General features: G+C 40.5%; 3 protein-coding genes across 4 annotated transcripts; 1 reads left to right on the top strand and 2 right to left on the bottom strand.

Moving 5' to 3' along the window:
- Positions 1 to 4,483, bottom strand: cldnd1b (claudin domain containing 1b). 2 transcript variants are annotated; one of them, XM_068320884.1, is made up of 5 exons: positions 4,350 to 4,483; positions 3,561 to 3,928; positions 2,540 to 2,647; positions 1,543 to 1,680; positions 1 to 1,457 (listed from the first exon to the last, which is right to left on the bottom strand). In XM_068320884.1, exons 2-5 carry the CDS (start codon positions 3,904 to 3,906, stop codon positions 1,237 to 1,239), a joined length of 813 nt encoding a protein of 270 aa, XP_068176985.1. In that variant the 5' UTR covers positions 3,907 to 3,928; positions 4,350 to 4,483; the 3' UTR covers positions 1 to 1,236. The 2 variants fall into 2 exon arrangements, with proteins under 2 accessions (XP_068176985.1, XP_068176986.1); XM_068320885.1 differs by having other exon boundaries at positions 3,624 to 3,928.
- Positions 4,484 to 4,900: 417 nt separating this feature from the next.
- glb1 (galactosidase, beta 1) lies at positions 4,901 to 10,196 on the bottom strand. The gene is made up of 16 exons (XM_068320877.1): positions 10,038 to 10,196; positions 9,391 to 9,557; positions 8,839 to 8,989; positions 8,584 to 8,644; positions 8,404 to 8,498; positions 8,109 to 8,289; positions 7,954 to 8,012; positions 7,752 to 7,873; positions 7,605 to 7,645; positions 7,400 to 7,512; positions 7,232 to 7,306; positions 7,049 to 7,138; positions 6,777 to 6,890; positions 6,262 to 6,393; positions 5,815 to 6,060; positions 4,901 to 5,539 (listed from the first exon to the last, which is right to left on the bottom strand). The coding sequence occupies exons 1-16, from the start codon at positions 10,092 to 10,094 to the stop codon at positions 5,285 to 5,287; spliced, it is 1,959 nt and encodes a 652-aa protein (XP_068176978.1). The 5' UTR covers positions 10,095 to 10,196; the 3' UTR covers positions 4,901 to 5,284.
- Positions 10,197 to 10,355: 159 nt separating this feature from the next.
- ccdc86 (coiled-coil domain containing 86) lies at positions 10,356 to 11,882 on the top strand. The gene is made up of 4 exons (XM_068320883.1): positions 10,356 to 11,014; positions 11,097 to 11,226; positions 11,319 to 11,393; positions 11,698 to 11,882. The coding sequence occupies exons 1-4, from the start codon at positions 10,452 to 10,454 to the stop codon at positions 11,848 to 11,850; spliced, it is 921 nt and encodes a 306-aa protein (XP_068176984.1). The 5' UTR covers positions 10,356 to 10,451; the 3' UTR covers positions 11,851 to 11,882.
- The last annotated feature ends 3,163 nt before the right edge of the window (positions 11,883 to 15,045 follow it).

Here is a 15,045-nt window from a genome sequence, read left to right as displayed (position 1 = left end):
AGGAAAATGTAAAATTTATTAATACGGTAACAAGTACAGTGTGCTTCAGAACACATACATTTAGAAAAACCAGAGCGCACACATTTACAACAAGTAACAAAACATTGTGACAAAAATATCACAATTTACATCTGGTACCAAGAGCTGAATCAGTTTGACACAAAAAAATATTTCACTTTCCACACAAATTTAAAGTGTAAACATGTGGATTCATGAAGAGTTTCACTTACAACTGAGAAATTTTGAAATTCATTTAAAAAAAAAAAAACCCTCTTAAATGTCGATGATCGTCAACAAATTAAAGAAACAGATAAATGACTCCGGATTTGATGAACATTTTCACTATCTTGGATCAATTAAGCTTCACTATAACAAATATATAGTGGCAGAAGTATAGTGTATTGGAGTTAAAACACTTGAAGCCAAATGTTACACGGTCACAGGTTCACATAAGTGGCATCAAATCAATTAAGTTTTTTTTTTCTTCTCTTACATGAACTGTTAATAAACATCAGATCAGTAAGGGTGGGGACAACGGACAAAAGTGGTTCTATTTTTAGTGAAAACTTTCACTGGCATGTAGTCAACACACAGTACAAACTGAAAGAAAGCATTACCACAGATTACACAACAGTCTGCTTAAAAGGCATGCGCAGCAGCAGCGCCATATTTAACTTGTACAAAATAGAACGAAAACAAAACAAACAAAAAAACAATCATAAAGAATAGACTTCTTTAATATTTTTCATGCGTTGATAGATCCACCCAAACTTTGATAACTGCATGTCATAAATTTGTGGTTTATAACCTGGATGTCATTTAAGGACAGAGTGGTGAGTAGCTGACAAGAAGGCATTTAAGTATGGCACATCAACAAAATGAACATCAGACATAAGTCATCCATACTAATTCCTGTTTATATACATATAAAGGCATGCTTTAAGTAAGATAGAGATTATATACGATAAAAACACATACACACACACAACTTAAAGATATCACACTCATATTTTGTACTCATGATCACTTGCAAACTATTTTAGTCAATTCCTGCCTTTGAATCTGTGACACAATGTTGTGTCTTTTATTAAAATATTTGTTGCAGAGGAAGTCAAACATTACCTCCTGTACAATCGGTTAAATTCATATTGCTTTTTTCTCAGAATCTAGTTAGTTTTTAAAAAACTCTTCCGACCACTTAGCTTCTCTTAGGCCATTTGCAGCAACCATCTCTCTTCAGGCTACTCTGTAAGCGTTGATCCGGGTGTAATTTTTGCGGTGACTCCTGGCCGCCCACAGGAATAAAGCAGCTGCCATCATCTGCAAAGGGAAGGAAATGAGGGCAAGGTAAAGGGACCAGCCCAATGTGCTCTCTACCCCATCTGGTGGACGGGTGTGCTGGTGGAGTAAATCAACACCCGCTAGGAAACAGCAGACGGTGCCCAATGAGCACAGACCTGATGAGGAAACACACAAACATAAACATTTAAGCTCTTTTCTATAAAGAAATTATGATATAAATAGACTGCGTGAATTTCTTACCAGCAAGTAGATGGAGCACCCCCACGCCCAAAGTGGGCATGAAGCTGCGGCACTGGCAGGCACATACTCCAACAAGGCAGCTGAGAAACACCAAAGCCAGAGACACCAAGGGCAGGAGGAACTGGCACCTCCACAAGTCTTCCCAGGGAGAAAACATTATTATTCTATAATGTACGGAATCCATGTCTGTCTATCAGAAAAAAATGTTAATATGATGTACGTCTACTTAACTAACTTCTTAATACATTTAGAATAAAAAGGCCACAATGTTCTGAGCAGCAGCAGGGAAGCAGCTAAAGGGCTACGACCACAACTAATGGGGACGTATGGCAACAATTCAACAAAGAATGACAAATGTGTGCGGAAACAACAAAGCCAAATTGTTGAAGTGGAAAAAAAAACTAAAAACCTGATACAGCAACAAGACCATCATCATCTCCACTTTGGCTTCTTTTTATTTACTGAGCACATTCTCCTCCTCCTCTACTGTCGCCGTATTTGTTGTTGATGAACTTTCTGATGTTTCACAGCCACAACATTTGACACAAACTAATTGGTTTTTGTACATAAAGTATACGGAGTATACATGTGGGCTATTAATGAGCCTTCACTGTTGCCGCTGCATGTTAGATATGATGTTACTGTCATGAATGGAGACTTGTTCAAAACTGTTTCAAGCTGAGCACAAAAACCATTGCTTGAATTCAAAGATAGCAGAGGAACATTGAAACAAGAGCAAGATGGTCATAACAAACTGAACAAACAATCATTTCGCAACACAAATTGTATTTGGTTGGTTAATCTCCAGGTCATACTTTGGTATTGGATGATAAATACCACTGCTGATTGAGGATTTTACATATTCCAATTAAAATGCTCTGTCAGTGTTCAGTGGCCGCTAACATCTGTGACCTGTGATAGTGACCTTCCAAATGTGATACAATGAGTTAAAACTGAAGAGGGATGAATCAAAAACATGGATGAAGGTTAGACTCACATGTTCTCAGCAGATCTTCTTCACCGTTATGGTTTTGAGGATACTTGTACTTTGGACTGAACTGCTGAGGTAGAGTGATGCTCACACATTCAGTCTCCATTTTTGGATCTAGAATAAAAAGAGCACAAATTCAACTGCTCAGCCATTGTCTACCAATAAACAGGATGTGATGTCAAATTGGGAATCATAAAGATAACAGTTCACCACAACACAACTGACTTTTGTTAATCATCAGACAGGATGAGTAAATCTGGAATCACATCCAGCATGTGGATGAATCTGCACGGACATATAATAATCTATCACCCACTTATCTGCGCTGCCTTAGTTTCTATGATCATGAGACCACATTAAACTTCACCACTACTGCCCTTGGAAATCTAAATTAAGCCTTAAATTGTGTACTGATTAAAATTTACCTTTGCTGTTCAATGATTACCTGAAAGCCTAGTGAGACTCAGAATGTTAAACAACACAGGTTAATCATTGTAATATTTAATGGCTGGTTAAGAACAGAAATCAGAGTGGTGGCGATCTGGCAGGCATCATGTGTCTCTAAGTTCCTAATCACTAAGTTCTGTTCAAGAAAACGAAATGCCACCGCCAAGTTGTCAAATCTGAGTCGCAGACTTTTCTTCATTTTAATCAGGGTATTGCATGCTCACAAATGCATGCACACACAATTGTTAAGGTCCTATTAAGTTATATGTATACCTTCTTGTTAAGACAATTTTAAGTAATTTTATATGCATTTATAAATTTGAAATGCAGTACTTTAATGCATTCAATGAGTTTCACTCATACTTACAAGTTTCCTCATTTAAGAGACCTTTCCTATTTCCTTTTTGTGAACTACTATTGCAGAGATTGTAACTGTTCTTGTTTGATAACTTGATTAATCATCAGATTCATCAATAGAATAACTGACCTTCCACAAAGTTTCATTCAATTTGGGTATTTTCCCCCCAAATCTTGCTAACATAAAAAACATAATCCCTAATAAATCATTAAAGGCAGAGACCTATCCTTGATTTATCAAACAAATGTGTGATTGAAGCAGCGTCTGGGACAGCGGCGGTCCTACCGGGCTCCTTGTACCACAGCGACTGGCTGGGCACCACGATGCACCTCCACCACAGCCCCAGAGTTCCATTCAGGCGGAACATGGCATTGGTGTAAGTCCAATCATACTCTCCACTGACGAATTCATCTCTGAGCTCGGAGGCGTTGATCCCCTCATATTTAACCGGTGGACTGTTGTACTGGTACCAGTGTTGAGTTCCCACTGCCACGGACAGGTACACGGCGGCCAGCAGGCTGAGCACCGACCCAATGACCAGCGCTGTGGCGTAGCGGTTGTCTACCATGTCTACCAGCTGCTCTTACAGCCTGCATATAGAACAACAAACTGTTCAAACATTCCCATTTCCAGATCATTCTAATCCATAGTAATGTGTGTAACAGCACCACAGGGGTGTTGACCACTGGATTACTGGATCCCATGTGAGCAAAGCCGGAAGCATAGAGGCGCGTTCGGTCCCCAAGCATTAAAACCGCAAAAACAGAGACTGACGTTCAAAGGTCCTTAATTTACCGTGCTCCGTGAGCGTGTCTAAATTATTACTTATCATAGCAGAGGACAAAAGTTAGATGTTAGCTACTCACGACTGATAGTTTAATTTACGACAAAATGCAGGCTTCTCCACTGTGGGACAGCAAGCATCCTTCGAACACAATGTTATTCAGCTACAACCGGAAATAGAAATATCCACATTTAATCGACAAATACACGTTAAATATTTGTAATTACCGCATTGCTTGTCCAGGCTGAATGAAAGGTACCTGGCGTTATTTCTTCTTGTTTTTGTTTTTGTTTATCTCCCTCTCAGGTTATCTATTACAGTGTCCACAAACTCACTTCCGCCTCCTCCTCCTCCTTCTTCTTCTTCTTCTTCACGAAAAATAAAGGTGAGTGTTATGTTAAGTGCTGCCCCCTCTCGTATGGAGGTTGGATTAAACGTTTCGTGTTTTTCTGTTTCTGTGGTTCTATCAGTGTAACAATATCACAAAAAAGAATTTTGTGAAATGTTCTGCTTTCTCCAACCCTAAACCTTTATTATAATCTTTGTTAAAAACAGAAAATATTCAGCTATATTAGCTGCCACATAAAGACCACTTAAGGTTCAAATAAAGACTAAAAAACATTACCACACACACACACACACACACACACACACCTCGACTGTAAGTAAAAGACTCAGTTTCCTAACAGCTGCTGTATTTGCTTCAATCACACACTTTTTTACTGAGATGACAATGACTGGTTTAGATGAAGAAATGAAATCTGGCTTGAACAGGATAAGTTTTTTATTTTATTTTATTATGCATATGCTTTACACATATTAAATCTGACAAATTCAAAATGTAATCAATATTCCTTCAAAATCAATATAAATTACATATCAGTCTCTCACAAAAAAAATGTAGTTGATATAATTCATATCAAATTTCCCTGATGTATTTTTTACCATAAAAATGAACATTCAGGCTGATATGTTTCAGCATACCTTCAATCCCTTTCTGAAGAGGAAAAAAATATGTTTGAATGGAAATACCATGTAGAGTCAGTGAGGTAGAGATACCCACATGAAAAATCATTGACTTCATCGGTGAACGCAAGTGCTAATTTGGGTATAGACATTAGAAAGGGCAGTCAATCAGTTTTTGTCAGCAGTTCCCTTGTATTCACAACAAATCTTCTTTGTTGAAGAGTCTCCTGTACTGTTTGTGGTCAAACTGGACCGTTGCATTCAGGACAGGGGCTGAAATAAACTCCACACTACACGACCCTGAGCTGCAAGGAGCCTCCTCCAACTCCAGGACCGTCACATTGTTGGGTGCAGCTGTGCTGAGGATGTTGGCTGGAACAAAAAGTGTGACTTGAGGCCCTCGGCTTGGCCAGTAACGCCCCACGTTGATGCTGTTGATCCAAACTTGGCCCTAATTTGAACAGGAAAAAAAATGAACGGACTGATTCTGTCTAGAAGACTTTGGGATTTAGGACCACATCTTTCATGTTCTTATAGTTGAAGTAGTGCTGCAGAATCAAATACATTAATACTTAATTCTTAGAACTGATCATAACTTTAGCTTGTAATATGTCAGTCAAGCTTCCATCCCAAAGAAATTAATGAACAATCAAAGTTTTTTCCTGATGTTCCACGCATGTAAACACAATCGTAATTGTATTTAAATGTGCCATGTGTGTGACATGCCTTCCTCCATTCAGGCAGTTTAATGTAGGTGTCTTGAGGGAGGTCCGGGATGCCATCAGGGATGATGAAGCTTCCCTGGTAGAAGGTTGGAAGGGAGAGAGCGGCAGGCTGAGGCTCCTGCTGAGGCTCCTGTGTTGGTGTTGTTTCGCTCAGAAGTCCTTCACTGATAGCTTCATCGATACTGAGGCTGTACATGGTCCAGCCGCAGAGCGTGTCAGTCCCCAAAGTCATGTTGGACACCAGACCCTGTACAGTGGAGAAAGAAAAAGGCGAGAAAAGGAAGGGCTGAAATCAAGGATGTAGTAAGTTATTTATCACTTTTCAAATCAACTCAAGTTTTTACAATATATAAAATGCAAATACAAAGTTAAATCCAATATAATGATAGGTCAGTTTTCATCAAAAAATACATCCGTACTTTAAAATTTAGCAAGAAAACAAAAAAACCTTGAAGTCATTAATGTATTTTCCATAGTTGATCCGGCCCATATTCTCCACCAGTATGTCCAACTGACTGCCAGCTTTCCCAGTCACGTTGATTGTCAAAACCTTGTTCCGTTCAAGAATCCCTACAGCCACCTGGAGAAGTCGGGATCATTTCGGCATATTTTCATTTCATTTCTGATAAAAGCAGCTTTGTTTTAGATAGAAATCCCCTGAAACCCTTGATTCTACATTTACTTCATTTCTATTTGCCCACAAACAAATGTATTTAAAGTATCTCACATGTATAAGATCCTTACTACATTAAAACCATTTTTAAAAAAATCTTAATTTTCCAGAACAAAATATAACACGACAATACAATACTTTTTTGTACTACCATAATAATGAATCTGAAAATGTTTCAATGGAAACATTTTTTCCAACAAAAGCAAAGTAAGCTCAAGTTTAACAGGTCCTGACAACAAACTAGGGAACTGCTGAGGGACACATTTCGGATAGGAAACGGTCAGACTCACCCCATCCACAGACACGTATGCTCTGTCGTGAACGCCGTTCAGCGGAGACGACAATGGGGTTGGTTTGCTGCAGTCAAAAGGCAGAGCAGTCCTGTACAGCACAAAGCCAAAGGCCTGCAGGGCAAACAGGACAGATGTTTATTTCAACAAAAGATAGAAAGTTTGGACCCAAGACCATTTCTTAAAAACCTGCGTGCAAAATTAAGAGATTCTCTGCAGGCAAACAAGCAAAGAAACTGAAAGTAATAAAACTAACAAACATTATGGGATACCTGGTTGAGTTCAATGAAAGTCTGAGGATACATGCTTGTCACGGGGCCGGAGAACGAGAGGTTTTCCAAGGCATCAGATACCGTCTGCAGCTGTAGAAGCAGAGATACTTTAAAGATTTACTCGTGTTAAAATCAAACAATAGCAGCAAATCATCAAACAGTGAGTTCAGAACAACTCCGTACCTTTTTCAGCACAACTGTCCCGTAAGCGTACTTTGGAGTCGTTGGTGGTATAGGTCCGTCTGGTATCTTACGATACTGACGTGAAAAGGTGGACATATTAGAACAGGTGAAATTTACCGCACATATTACACAAGTGTCATTTAAAAGTGAGACGACAGGCACGCTCACAAATTTGATCACGTCTCGAATGGCAAAGTACTTCTCCGTGAGGTCTCCTGCTTCTGTGAGCGGAGCGTCGTAATCGTAGCTTGTGGGTTGTGGGCCATATGGTGAATTAGCACCTGAGTGATGAAACCAGTAGGAAGACATTGTGTTTCTTTCATTGGGCTAAAATAAACATACGGTTTATGAACGGCGTTCACTCTGCACTCACCATTCCAGTACCCAAAGTTTGTCCCTCCTATGAACATATACCTGTGTAGAGTGACATGACAGTAGCTTTACACAACACAGCTAGTGTCACACAGACCAACATAGTTTCATCTTCATCAGTGTGTCTCATAGACATCCGTAAACTTACAGGTTGACGTTCGCTCCCATGGCCAGGATCTCATTGAGGGACTTCGCCACCAAGGCGGTCGGAACGACAGAGTGATGGGATCCCCAGTGGTCCAGCCAGCCAGTGTAAAACTCAGAGTTTACCTGTTAATGCAAGAGGAAACTCCGTGAGCGAATACGACAAGTCCAGTCACAAAGTGCAATAGTTATGAGTTAAAACTGGCCAGCGGTCCGTGAGGTTCGGCCTGTCTCTGGGCGTCAAAGGCAGCAGTCACATTTCCACCTGACAAAACAAAGATGAGCTCACATGTATCTGGCACACAACAAAGCTTTTGTGTGGCTATCATCAATATGTTCAAACTGGTCACCTGACACCTACCAGCTCCAAAGTCAACAGTGGCGTAGAGACCTTGCAGCGAGCCACACTTGAGGTAGCCGACAGCGGCTCCATCGGTGGTGAAGAGCACCACATCATCGCCCAGATGGGAACGGAACTGCTTGCTCAGGTGACGCAAGTAGTTGTAGTCACAGGCAAAATAGCTACCGTATTCATTCTCCACCTACCAAATGTAGGAATGACAGCAGGGAGGTGTTACTACCTTTAGAGAGTTAAATGTTATAATGATGCACAACAACAAATGCGAAACAGCAGAAAGAGGATTTCCGTTTCTCACCTGTACGGTGATGATAGGACCCCCGTTCTGGTAGAGAAATGGCTTCATCATTGGCAGTAACTTCCCCATCCACTTGTCTACTGCTGCGATGTAATCTGATACACACAACACAAACACACAACCTGACGTGTTGGATGGACTGAGACTGTCTAAGTGTCACGCATCCTGTTTGATTCTCACCTGGATCTGAAGAACGGAGTATGATGTCTTCCTTTTTGAGAAGCCAGGCAGGCAGACCACCCTGGTTGAAAGGATAGATCAAACCAGGGCATCCCATATTAAAACAACCATGCGAAGTTCAGCTAAAGTAATACTGCATCTAAAATCTACGTCTGATCTCTTTGCCTCTTTAGATTTGATGAGCAGGGATTGCGGACAGTTACAAAAGGTTCCAGCAGTATCTGGGAGACTGTGGACAAGGACGGCTGCACTCACCATATCCCATTCTGCACATATGTAGGGTCCAGGTCTGAGGATGACCAGTAAACCAATGTCTTTGGCCAGCTGAAGGAAATGCTCCAGATCCCTGTCTCCACTGAAGCTGTACCGGCCAGGAGACTCCTCATGGTAGTTCCAGGGGATGTACCTTCAACATGAATGAATAGTCAGGGTTATCCAGACACACACCAACGCTATTCATTTGTGTAGGATGTGTGTAGCGTTATGGAGACATGGCTGTTCCGTTGCGGATGGTCGGTCCAAGCCTTCTCTTGCTCTTATTTACTTATTTAAATAAAGTAAGTAAATAATTGCGCATTATTTTGATTGGCCTTTTATTTTATTTTCCATCTTACTGTCAAAAGGCCCAATCTAGAACCTCTAACCATTCCTGGAAAGGCCTCAAAATTTAATCTCTGGTTCTTTGGCCCAGGATCCACCCCCACACATAATTCCACCAAAGTTTATTGAAAACTTTTCAGCTTTGAATGACACAGCAAACCAGAAATAAATGAAGTATAGAGCAGGTGACCCCTTGGGTCGACTTACGTCTGGATGGCATTCAGCCCTGCCATGTACATCTTCAGGAGTCGATCTTTCCAGTAGACTCTGGGGATTCTGCTGTAATGGATGCTTCCTGAAATATAACGGAACACTTCCCCATCTTTCCTAAAACAGTCAGTCTTGTAGTCGATGCTGAATGTTGGTGACCCGAGCTGCAAACCAACACATCATATGACTTTGAGCTGCCTTTATGGGGACAGATTTTTGGTTTATCAGGTACCATAATGTCTGGTAAATGTTTGTTTTAAATGGCACTGGCCTGACATGTCAGCTGACTTTGGGACGGGTACTCAGATATCTTACCTAAACTTAACGCAACAAAATCATGACTTAATTTAAAAAAACAACAACAACACCCATTATATTCAATATCATAAAGATTGCATTGACACTCACATTGAATATTTTTACAAGAAAAAACAGGTATATTTCCCTAAATCTTAATAACTGTAAATATAAGAGCTCATAAAAGTTAAACAAAATGAGCAGGTTTTAATCAATCCATTTGAATTGGAGTTATTAGGCTAAGGCTACAGCGGATGCAGGATCAGCTCCATCGATGTCTGGAACAGAATAATAATAATAATAATAATGATAAAAGCTTTAGAAAGTCAAACTGATATTCTACTTACTGAATGTTTGATTGCCAACAGGAGCAGAAACACGCTTCCTACTTTAAGCAGATACATGACCCGTCCTCATGCGAGGTCCTGTCCGGTCTGAGGGGCACAACTTGTGTTCTTCTTCAAGTACTTCTCTCTTGTACGCGCATGGTGTTTTGAATGAGCGGAATCAGGAGTTACGGAAGTGAAGTCATGTGATTCACCACTTATAAAGTAACGGCGCCCTGTGAGCAGCAGGGGGCAGTGTTGTCCTTGGCGTCAGTGTGATAGTCAGAGGAATTCTCCTCCAGACCAGCAGGGGGCGGAGTGTGCTTCCGTCACCCGTAGAAGCGGAAGTAAAACGTCCACAACACGGGCTCCCATCACACGTGGGTGTTTTCACGAGCTCGAGTAATGTTTTATAGTTATATCTAATCAAAAAAGATGTCAAAAAGACAGAAAAGTGTGTCACAGCTGGGTCCCGCAGTGGGACACGGGGAGGCGGAGGTCCCGGAGCCAGCGCCTGAGACCAGGACGCGGAGCGGTCGAAAGGTGCGTCCTCCTGCCGCGATGCAACACCCGGTAAGGACCCCCGTTCGGAGAACAAGGAGCTCAGTCCTCCTGGAGATACCGGCGCTGGAGATACCGGCGGTGGAGATACCGGCGGTGGAGATACCGGCGCTGGAGATACCGGCGCTGGAGATACCGGCGGTGGAGATACCGGCGGTGGAGATACCGGCGGTGGAGGACAACAACCAGGAGGTGACAAAGGTTGTGTCCGGGGAGAAGCTGGACGCGTCTGCCGGATCGGAACCGGATGACAGCACGGAGCCCGCCGGTGAGCCGAGAGCCGTGGAGGCCGTCACTACAGCAGAGGTAACGGTGTCCTCCGGGACCGAGACCGTCATCAAGAAGCCTCGGTTGGAGTCGAGTGTGAAGCAGAAGCCGGGGATTCCTTTAGGGAAACCCAAATCGGGTAGAGTGTGGAAGAACCGGAACAAGCAGAGGTGATGTTGATCACTTTGTTGTTTATTGTTGTTGTTGACAACTGTGTGGCCGCTGATCTAAACCGGTGATCTAAACTTTCAGGTTCTCTGCGTTGGTGAGAGATAAACCGTTGTGTTCCTCATGGGAGAAGAAGATGGAGAGCAAGCGGGAGAAGGAGCTGGTGAAACGCTTTTCTTTGCAACTCAAAGAGGAAAAATCCAGACAGAAAGAGGTGCAGTACATTGAAGCTGCGTTGATTTAATGCTTATAAAATGAAAGTATTTTCACATTTTAAATTAAACATATGTTTCTTGGTTTTTGTAGGAAAAGAGGAAAAGGAGAGAAGAAAACGTGAAACGGCGTGCAGAAAATGAAAGGAAAGCAGAGATCGTCCAAGTGGTATGTCACGTAAATTTATAGGAGCACCACACCATGACGCACTATTTCTAGTTTTGCACATCATTTTAAATGAGATAAGAGAATTAATTGAATTCTGAATGTTTCATTTTTTAGTCAGCTGCTCTGATGCTTATGCCTGTTAGAAGAGGGATTCGTCTCCGAGTACAGACGATAGTCTAGACCTGCTCCTCTGGAACATGCTATTAAACCAACTTTGATGTCATGCAGCACTGTGCAGATGAAAACACACTTTGTAGTGCTGTTGGGTAGTTGACCTTTAATATTCTTCTGTCTTATGTCACAGATCAAGAACACAGCAAAGATCAAGAGGATGAAGAAGAAACAACTAAGGAAAATCGAGAAGCGAGACACGCTGGCTCTGATGCAAAAGTCCCACAAGCAAAATGTAAAAACCAAAGGGAACAAAAGTAATAAAGTTTCCCAAGAGTTCACATAAATACTGTCGGATAATAAAAAGTATTTACTCAGTACGTGTGTTATGTTTTGACGACAAAAAAGACATTTCTGTGAAATGATTGATTTACACTTGAACCCAATAAAGGCCTTTTAAACAGAAGTATTAATTTTAAACCAGTAAAGATAGCATAAAGCATGATTAGTGTGTTTGCTGCAAGTCTCCGCACTAGAGTTGTATCAAAAGAGGGTCCCGTGTATTTGTTACTGTGTGTTCTAAAGACCCAGTTTGACTTTCAAACCACGTCTAAGTTTTACATGTCCTTTTTCAGAAGTTTCATACTATACTTGGTGATGAGTTTCATTTCCTTATAGTTTTGCCCCACATATATAGAGATGTAATCAGTCAGCTATATGTACCAGATCATAATACGTGCAGTGACACATTGAGGCCAGTGGTTGTCATAGTAGGATCAGAGGACGCTGGGGTTTCCCACCATCCTCAGGTTGAACATTTCATTGATATGAAAGTTTTAGTCAAGGGTCTTTATTATATAATTTTTGTACCAAAGCATCTAATAGCAAAGTCCTGGCAAATCAGGGCCCGTTGTCGTATTTCATGAAGCCACAGCATCATTCATAATTCATAGTTTAACCTGAGTCACCCTGTGTATGTATACTACCATGTAACATGAGTCAGTTCCTTATTTGTTTGGATATTTGTTTTCTCGTTGAGAATAAATATTCCAATAATAATAAAAATAAATAATTAACAGGCATTGCAGGTAAAAGTTAATATCATCCAAAATATTTTTAGAACAATTTTAAGACAGTTTTTTGTTAATGCTTGTTTGAAGCGTGTGTTGCCTCAGCTGTCCAGAAGTTGTGAACAGTTTCATGAAAACTTGTCTTGAGCCAAAGAACACTTGACTGCATATCTATGAAAGGAAGAGGACTAATGGACTCTTTTCTCAAACATCATGGCATAATAACACATAACCACACTACTACTGACATGTAGCTGAGCTCATTCACATCTGTGAAGGATAAGTAGATTTGGGTCAATAATTACGAACAAGCCTATTTTTGTTGATAACACAAGACTCCAAATTCTTGCACCAGGTTTCCGGGGCCAAGAAATTAGTTGATCTGAATTAATTTAGCATGAGGCGGATTCAACTACAGTGACGTCATTGTCTCCTGAGAAAAAGAGGTTTTTAATTAGAGTCTCTATCATTTGCCGTCATGTTGGAGTGCAGAGGTGCTCAAAGACTGTCACATGATGAAACTGAATGACTTCTAATGTAATGTTATTATTCAACAGTGGTACACTTTTATTCCAGCCTCCAACAGCATTGAGGTGTGGTGACACACAACCTTGTAATGCAGCTCAAATGAAAGCATCACGGGACATTAAGTATATTTGGAGAGCCTGGTGCAGACAAAGACACCTCACCTTCATCCTCATGCCACACACTTTGAAGGCCATTTATTTGAAAGCAGCTTACACTGAAATAATTGACACTTGTCTCGTACACACTGCTTTCTTTGTGTCATCCAGCAAAACTTCTATTTGAGTTTGTCACAAACTATTTGCTTTGTAAGTCTATAGAGGTGCAGTAGAATGAAAAAAATCCTGCTATAAACAAAGCAACTTGTTATGGTGAGGTGACCGATGTGGAAGGAATGAACATCCTTCATGTATATTTATGGCTGGGGTTCCTTCACATCGTTTTTCATTTCTGTCCTTCCACGTATAAAAGCAGGGATCTGAAGGTGAACTAATGAAAAAGTTCAACAAGAGAGAGAGAGAGACGGAGAGAGAAAGAAAAATCACATTTTCAGAATCTTAAACCCACAATAAGTCTCTACATTCACAATCTGTAAGTACGATCTTTATTTCCTTTGATATGAATGAAACTGTTATTAAGATATTTGGATTCATTTTTTTAGTTTTCATGATTTTTTATTAATTCATTTTTAAAGACCTTTTTACTAGACATTAAAAGAAATGAACTGGTTTTGTTGAAAACATTTCAATTTTTATCTTTTTGATAAAACAGAAATTTAACTAAGCCTCTTTTTTTGTACATTTAGACACAACAGACCTTCAACATGCTTCTGAGAATTCTGGTACTACTCCTGATCATCGGTGAGTTTTTCTTAGGGATTTCCTGCCATTAAAAAAAAAAAAAAAATCCAACTCTGCCTGATGTTTGTGTTTCATTTGTTTATTAATAGCATCATCAAATGGTCAGGACAGAAATTCTACAAACACAAACTCCACAGACGCAACGACCGTTGCTGCTGGAACAACCGTAGCAAACGCCACCAGCTCTGCTGCTGCTGTAACACTTGGAGGAAACATGTACATGAGCAGCCTGGCGTTGTGTTACTTCAGCATCATCCTCTACAAGATACTGTTTAGAGTGTAACTTGTTTCTTCTGTCTGTCTATGTAGAACACGGTTGTTTGTTCCATCTTATTTTCACTGAACACAGTTTTGCCACTTCCAATATAAATTTACTGAATAATCATGTCGTGCAGCACCTGTGTTGATGGGTTTTGCAAACCTACATGATCCAGTGTGTTAAAATGCTACAAACAGTTGGTGGAACCCACAGCTTTGTGTCCATCATTATGTCTGATAGCATGATGCGTCAAAAAGGTCATAAAGAGACATCAGTGAAGTCTTTTGGCGACGTGGCTCTTGATTTGATTTTGAGGCAAACCAGATCAATGTGCAGACTTGGGAAATATTTGTCACTTTCATCAATGTGAGTAAGAGCGCTTCCCAATGCCTTGTAATTACTTGTTTTTGGATGGATATTAATTCCACTGTGATTAGAGAAACTTTCATTTATCTCCTCAAGGCTTCAGCCTATCCTGCCTCTGCTTGTTTCCTTTCATGCTATGATTGTGCTTGATTTGTATATGTTTAAACTGGTATATAACAAATAAACTTTGTAAATCATAATTATTTTGTATCTATTGACTTATTATGGATTTAGACTAGATGTGCCTTTGCTTAAGGTTATAAAATACATTGAAATAGAATGAGGACACAGACAAACATGACCCTCTGTGTTTGCTGTGCACAAAAGTTTTTGTAATCGTTTCTCACATTCAGGTCAAAATCATTTCCTCCTAAAACACAAATTTCCCCACTGTGGGACAATAAAGGATTATCTTATCTTACAATAGAATAAATTAATGGTGCTACACATCCCATGTCCCC

Source organism: Antennarius striatus, chromosome 8 (genome assembly GCF_040054535.1).
Source record: "Antennarius striatus isolate MH-2024 chromosome 8, ASM4005453v1, whole genome shotgun sequence".
Lineage (NCBI taxonomy): Eukaryota > Metazoa > Chordata > Actinopteri > Lophiiformes > Antennariidae > Antennarius > Antennarius striatus.
This window is presented reverse-complemented; position numbering and strand designations above follow the sequence as displayed.

Coding starts and splice junctions, on each gene's coding strand:
- cldnd1b (XM_068320884.1), bottom strand. CDS start 3,906: ATGGTAGACAACCGCTACGCCACAGCGCTGGTCATTGGGTCGGTGCTC. Junction 2,648..3,560: donor GTTTGATAAATCAAGGATAG/GTCTCTGCCTTT, acceptor TTTTTATTCTAG/ATCCAAAAATGGAGACTGAA. Junction 1,681..2,539: donor AGAAGATCTGCTGAGAACAT/GTGAGTCTAACC, acceptor CTCCCTGGGAAG/ACTTGTGGAGGTGCCAGTTC.
- glb1 (XM_068320877.1), bottom strand. CDS start 10,094: ATGTATCTGCTTAAAGTAGGAAGCGTGTTTCTGCTCCTGTTGGCAATC. Junction 9,558..10,037: donor TGTTGGCAATCAAACATTCA/GTAAGTAGAATA, acceptor GTTGGTTTGCAG/CTCGGGTCACCAACATTCAG. Junction 8,013..8,108: donor CACTGTTGACTTTGGAGCTG/GTAGGTGTCAGG, acceptor TTGTTTTGTCAG/GTGGAAATGTGACTGCTGCC.
- ccdc86 (XM_068320883.1), top strand. CDS start 10,452: ATGTCAAAAAGACAGAAAAGTGTGTCACAGCTGGGTCCCGCAGTGGGA. Junction 11,015..11,096: donor AAGAACCGGAACAAGCAGAG/GTGATGTTGATC, acceptor CTAAACTTTCAG/GTTCTCTGCGTTGGTGAGAG. Junction 11,394..11,697: donor AAGCAGAGATCGTCCAAGTG/GTATGTCACGTA, acceptor CTTATGTCACAG/ATCAAGAACACAGCAAAGAT.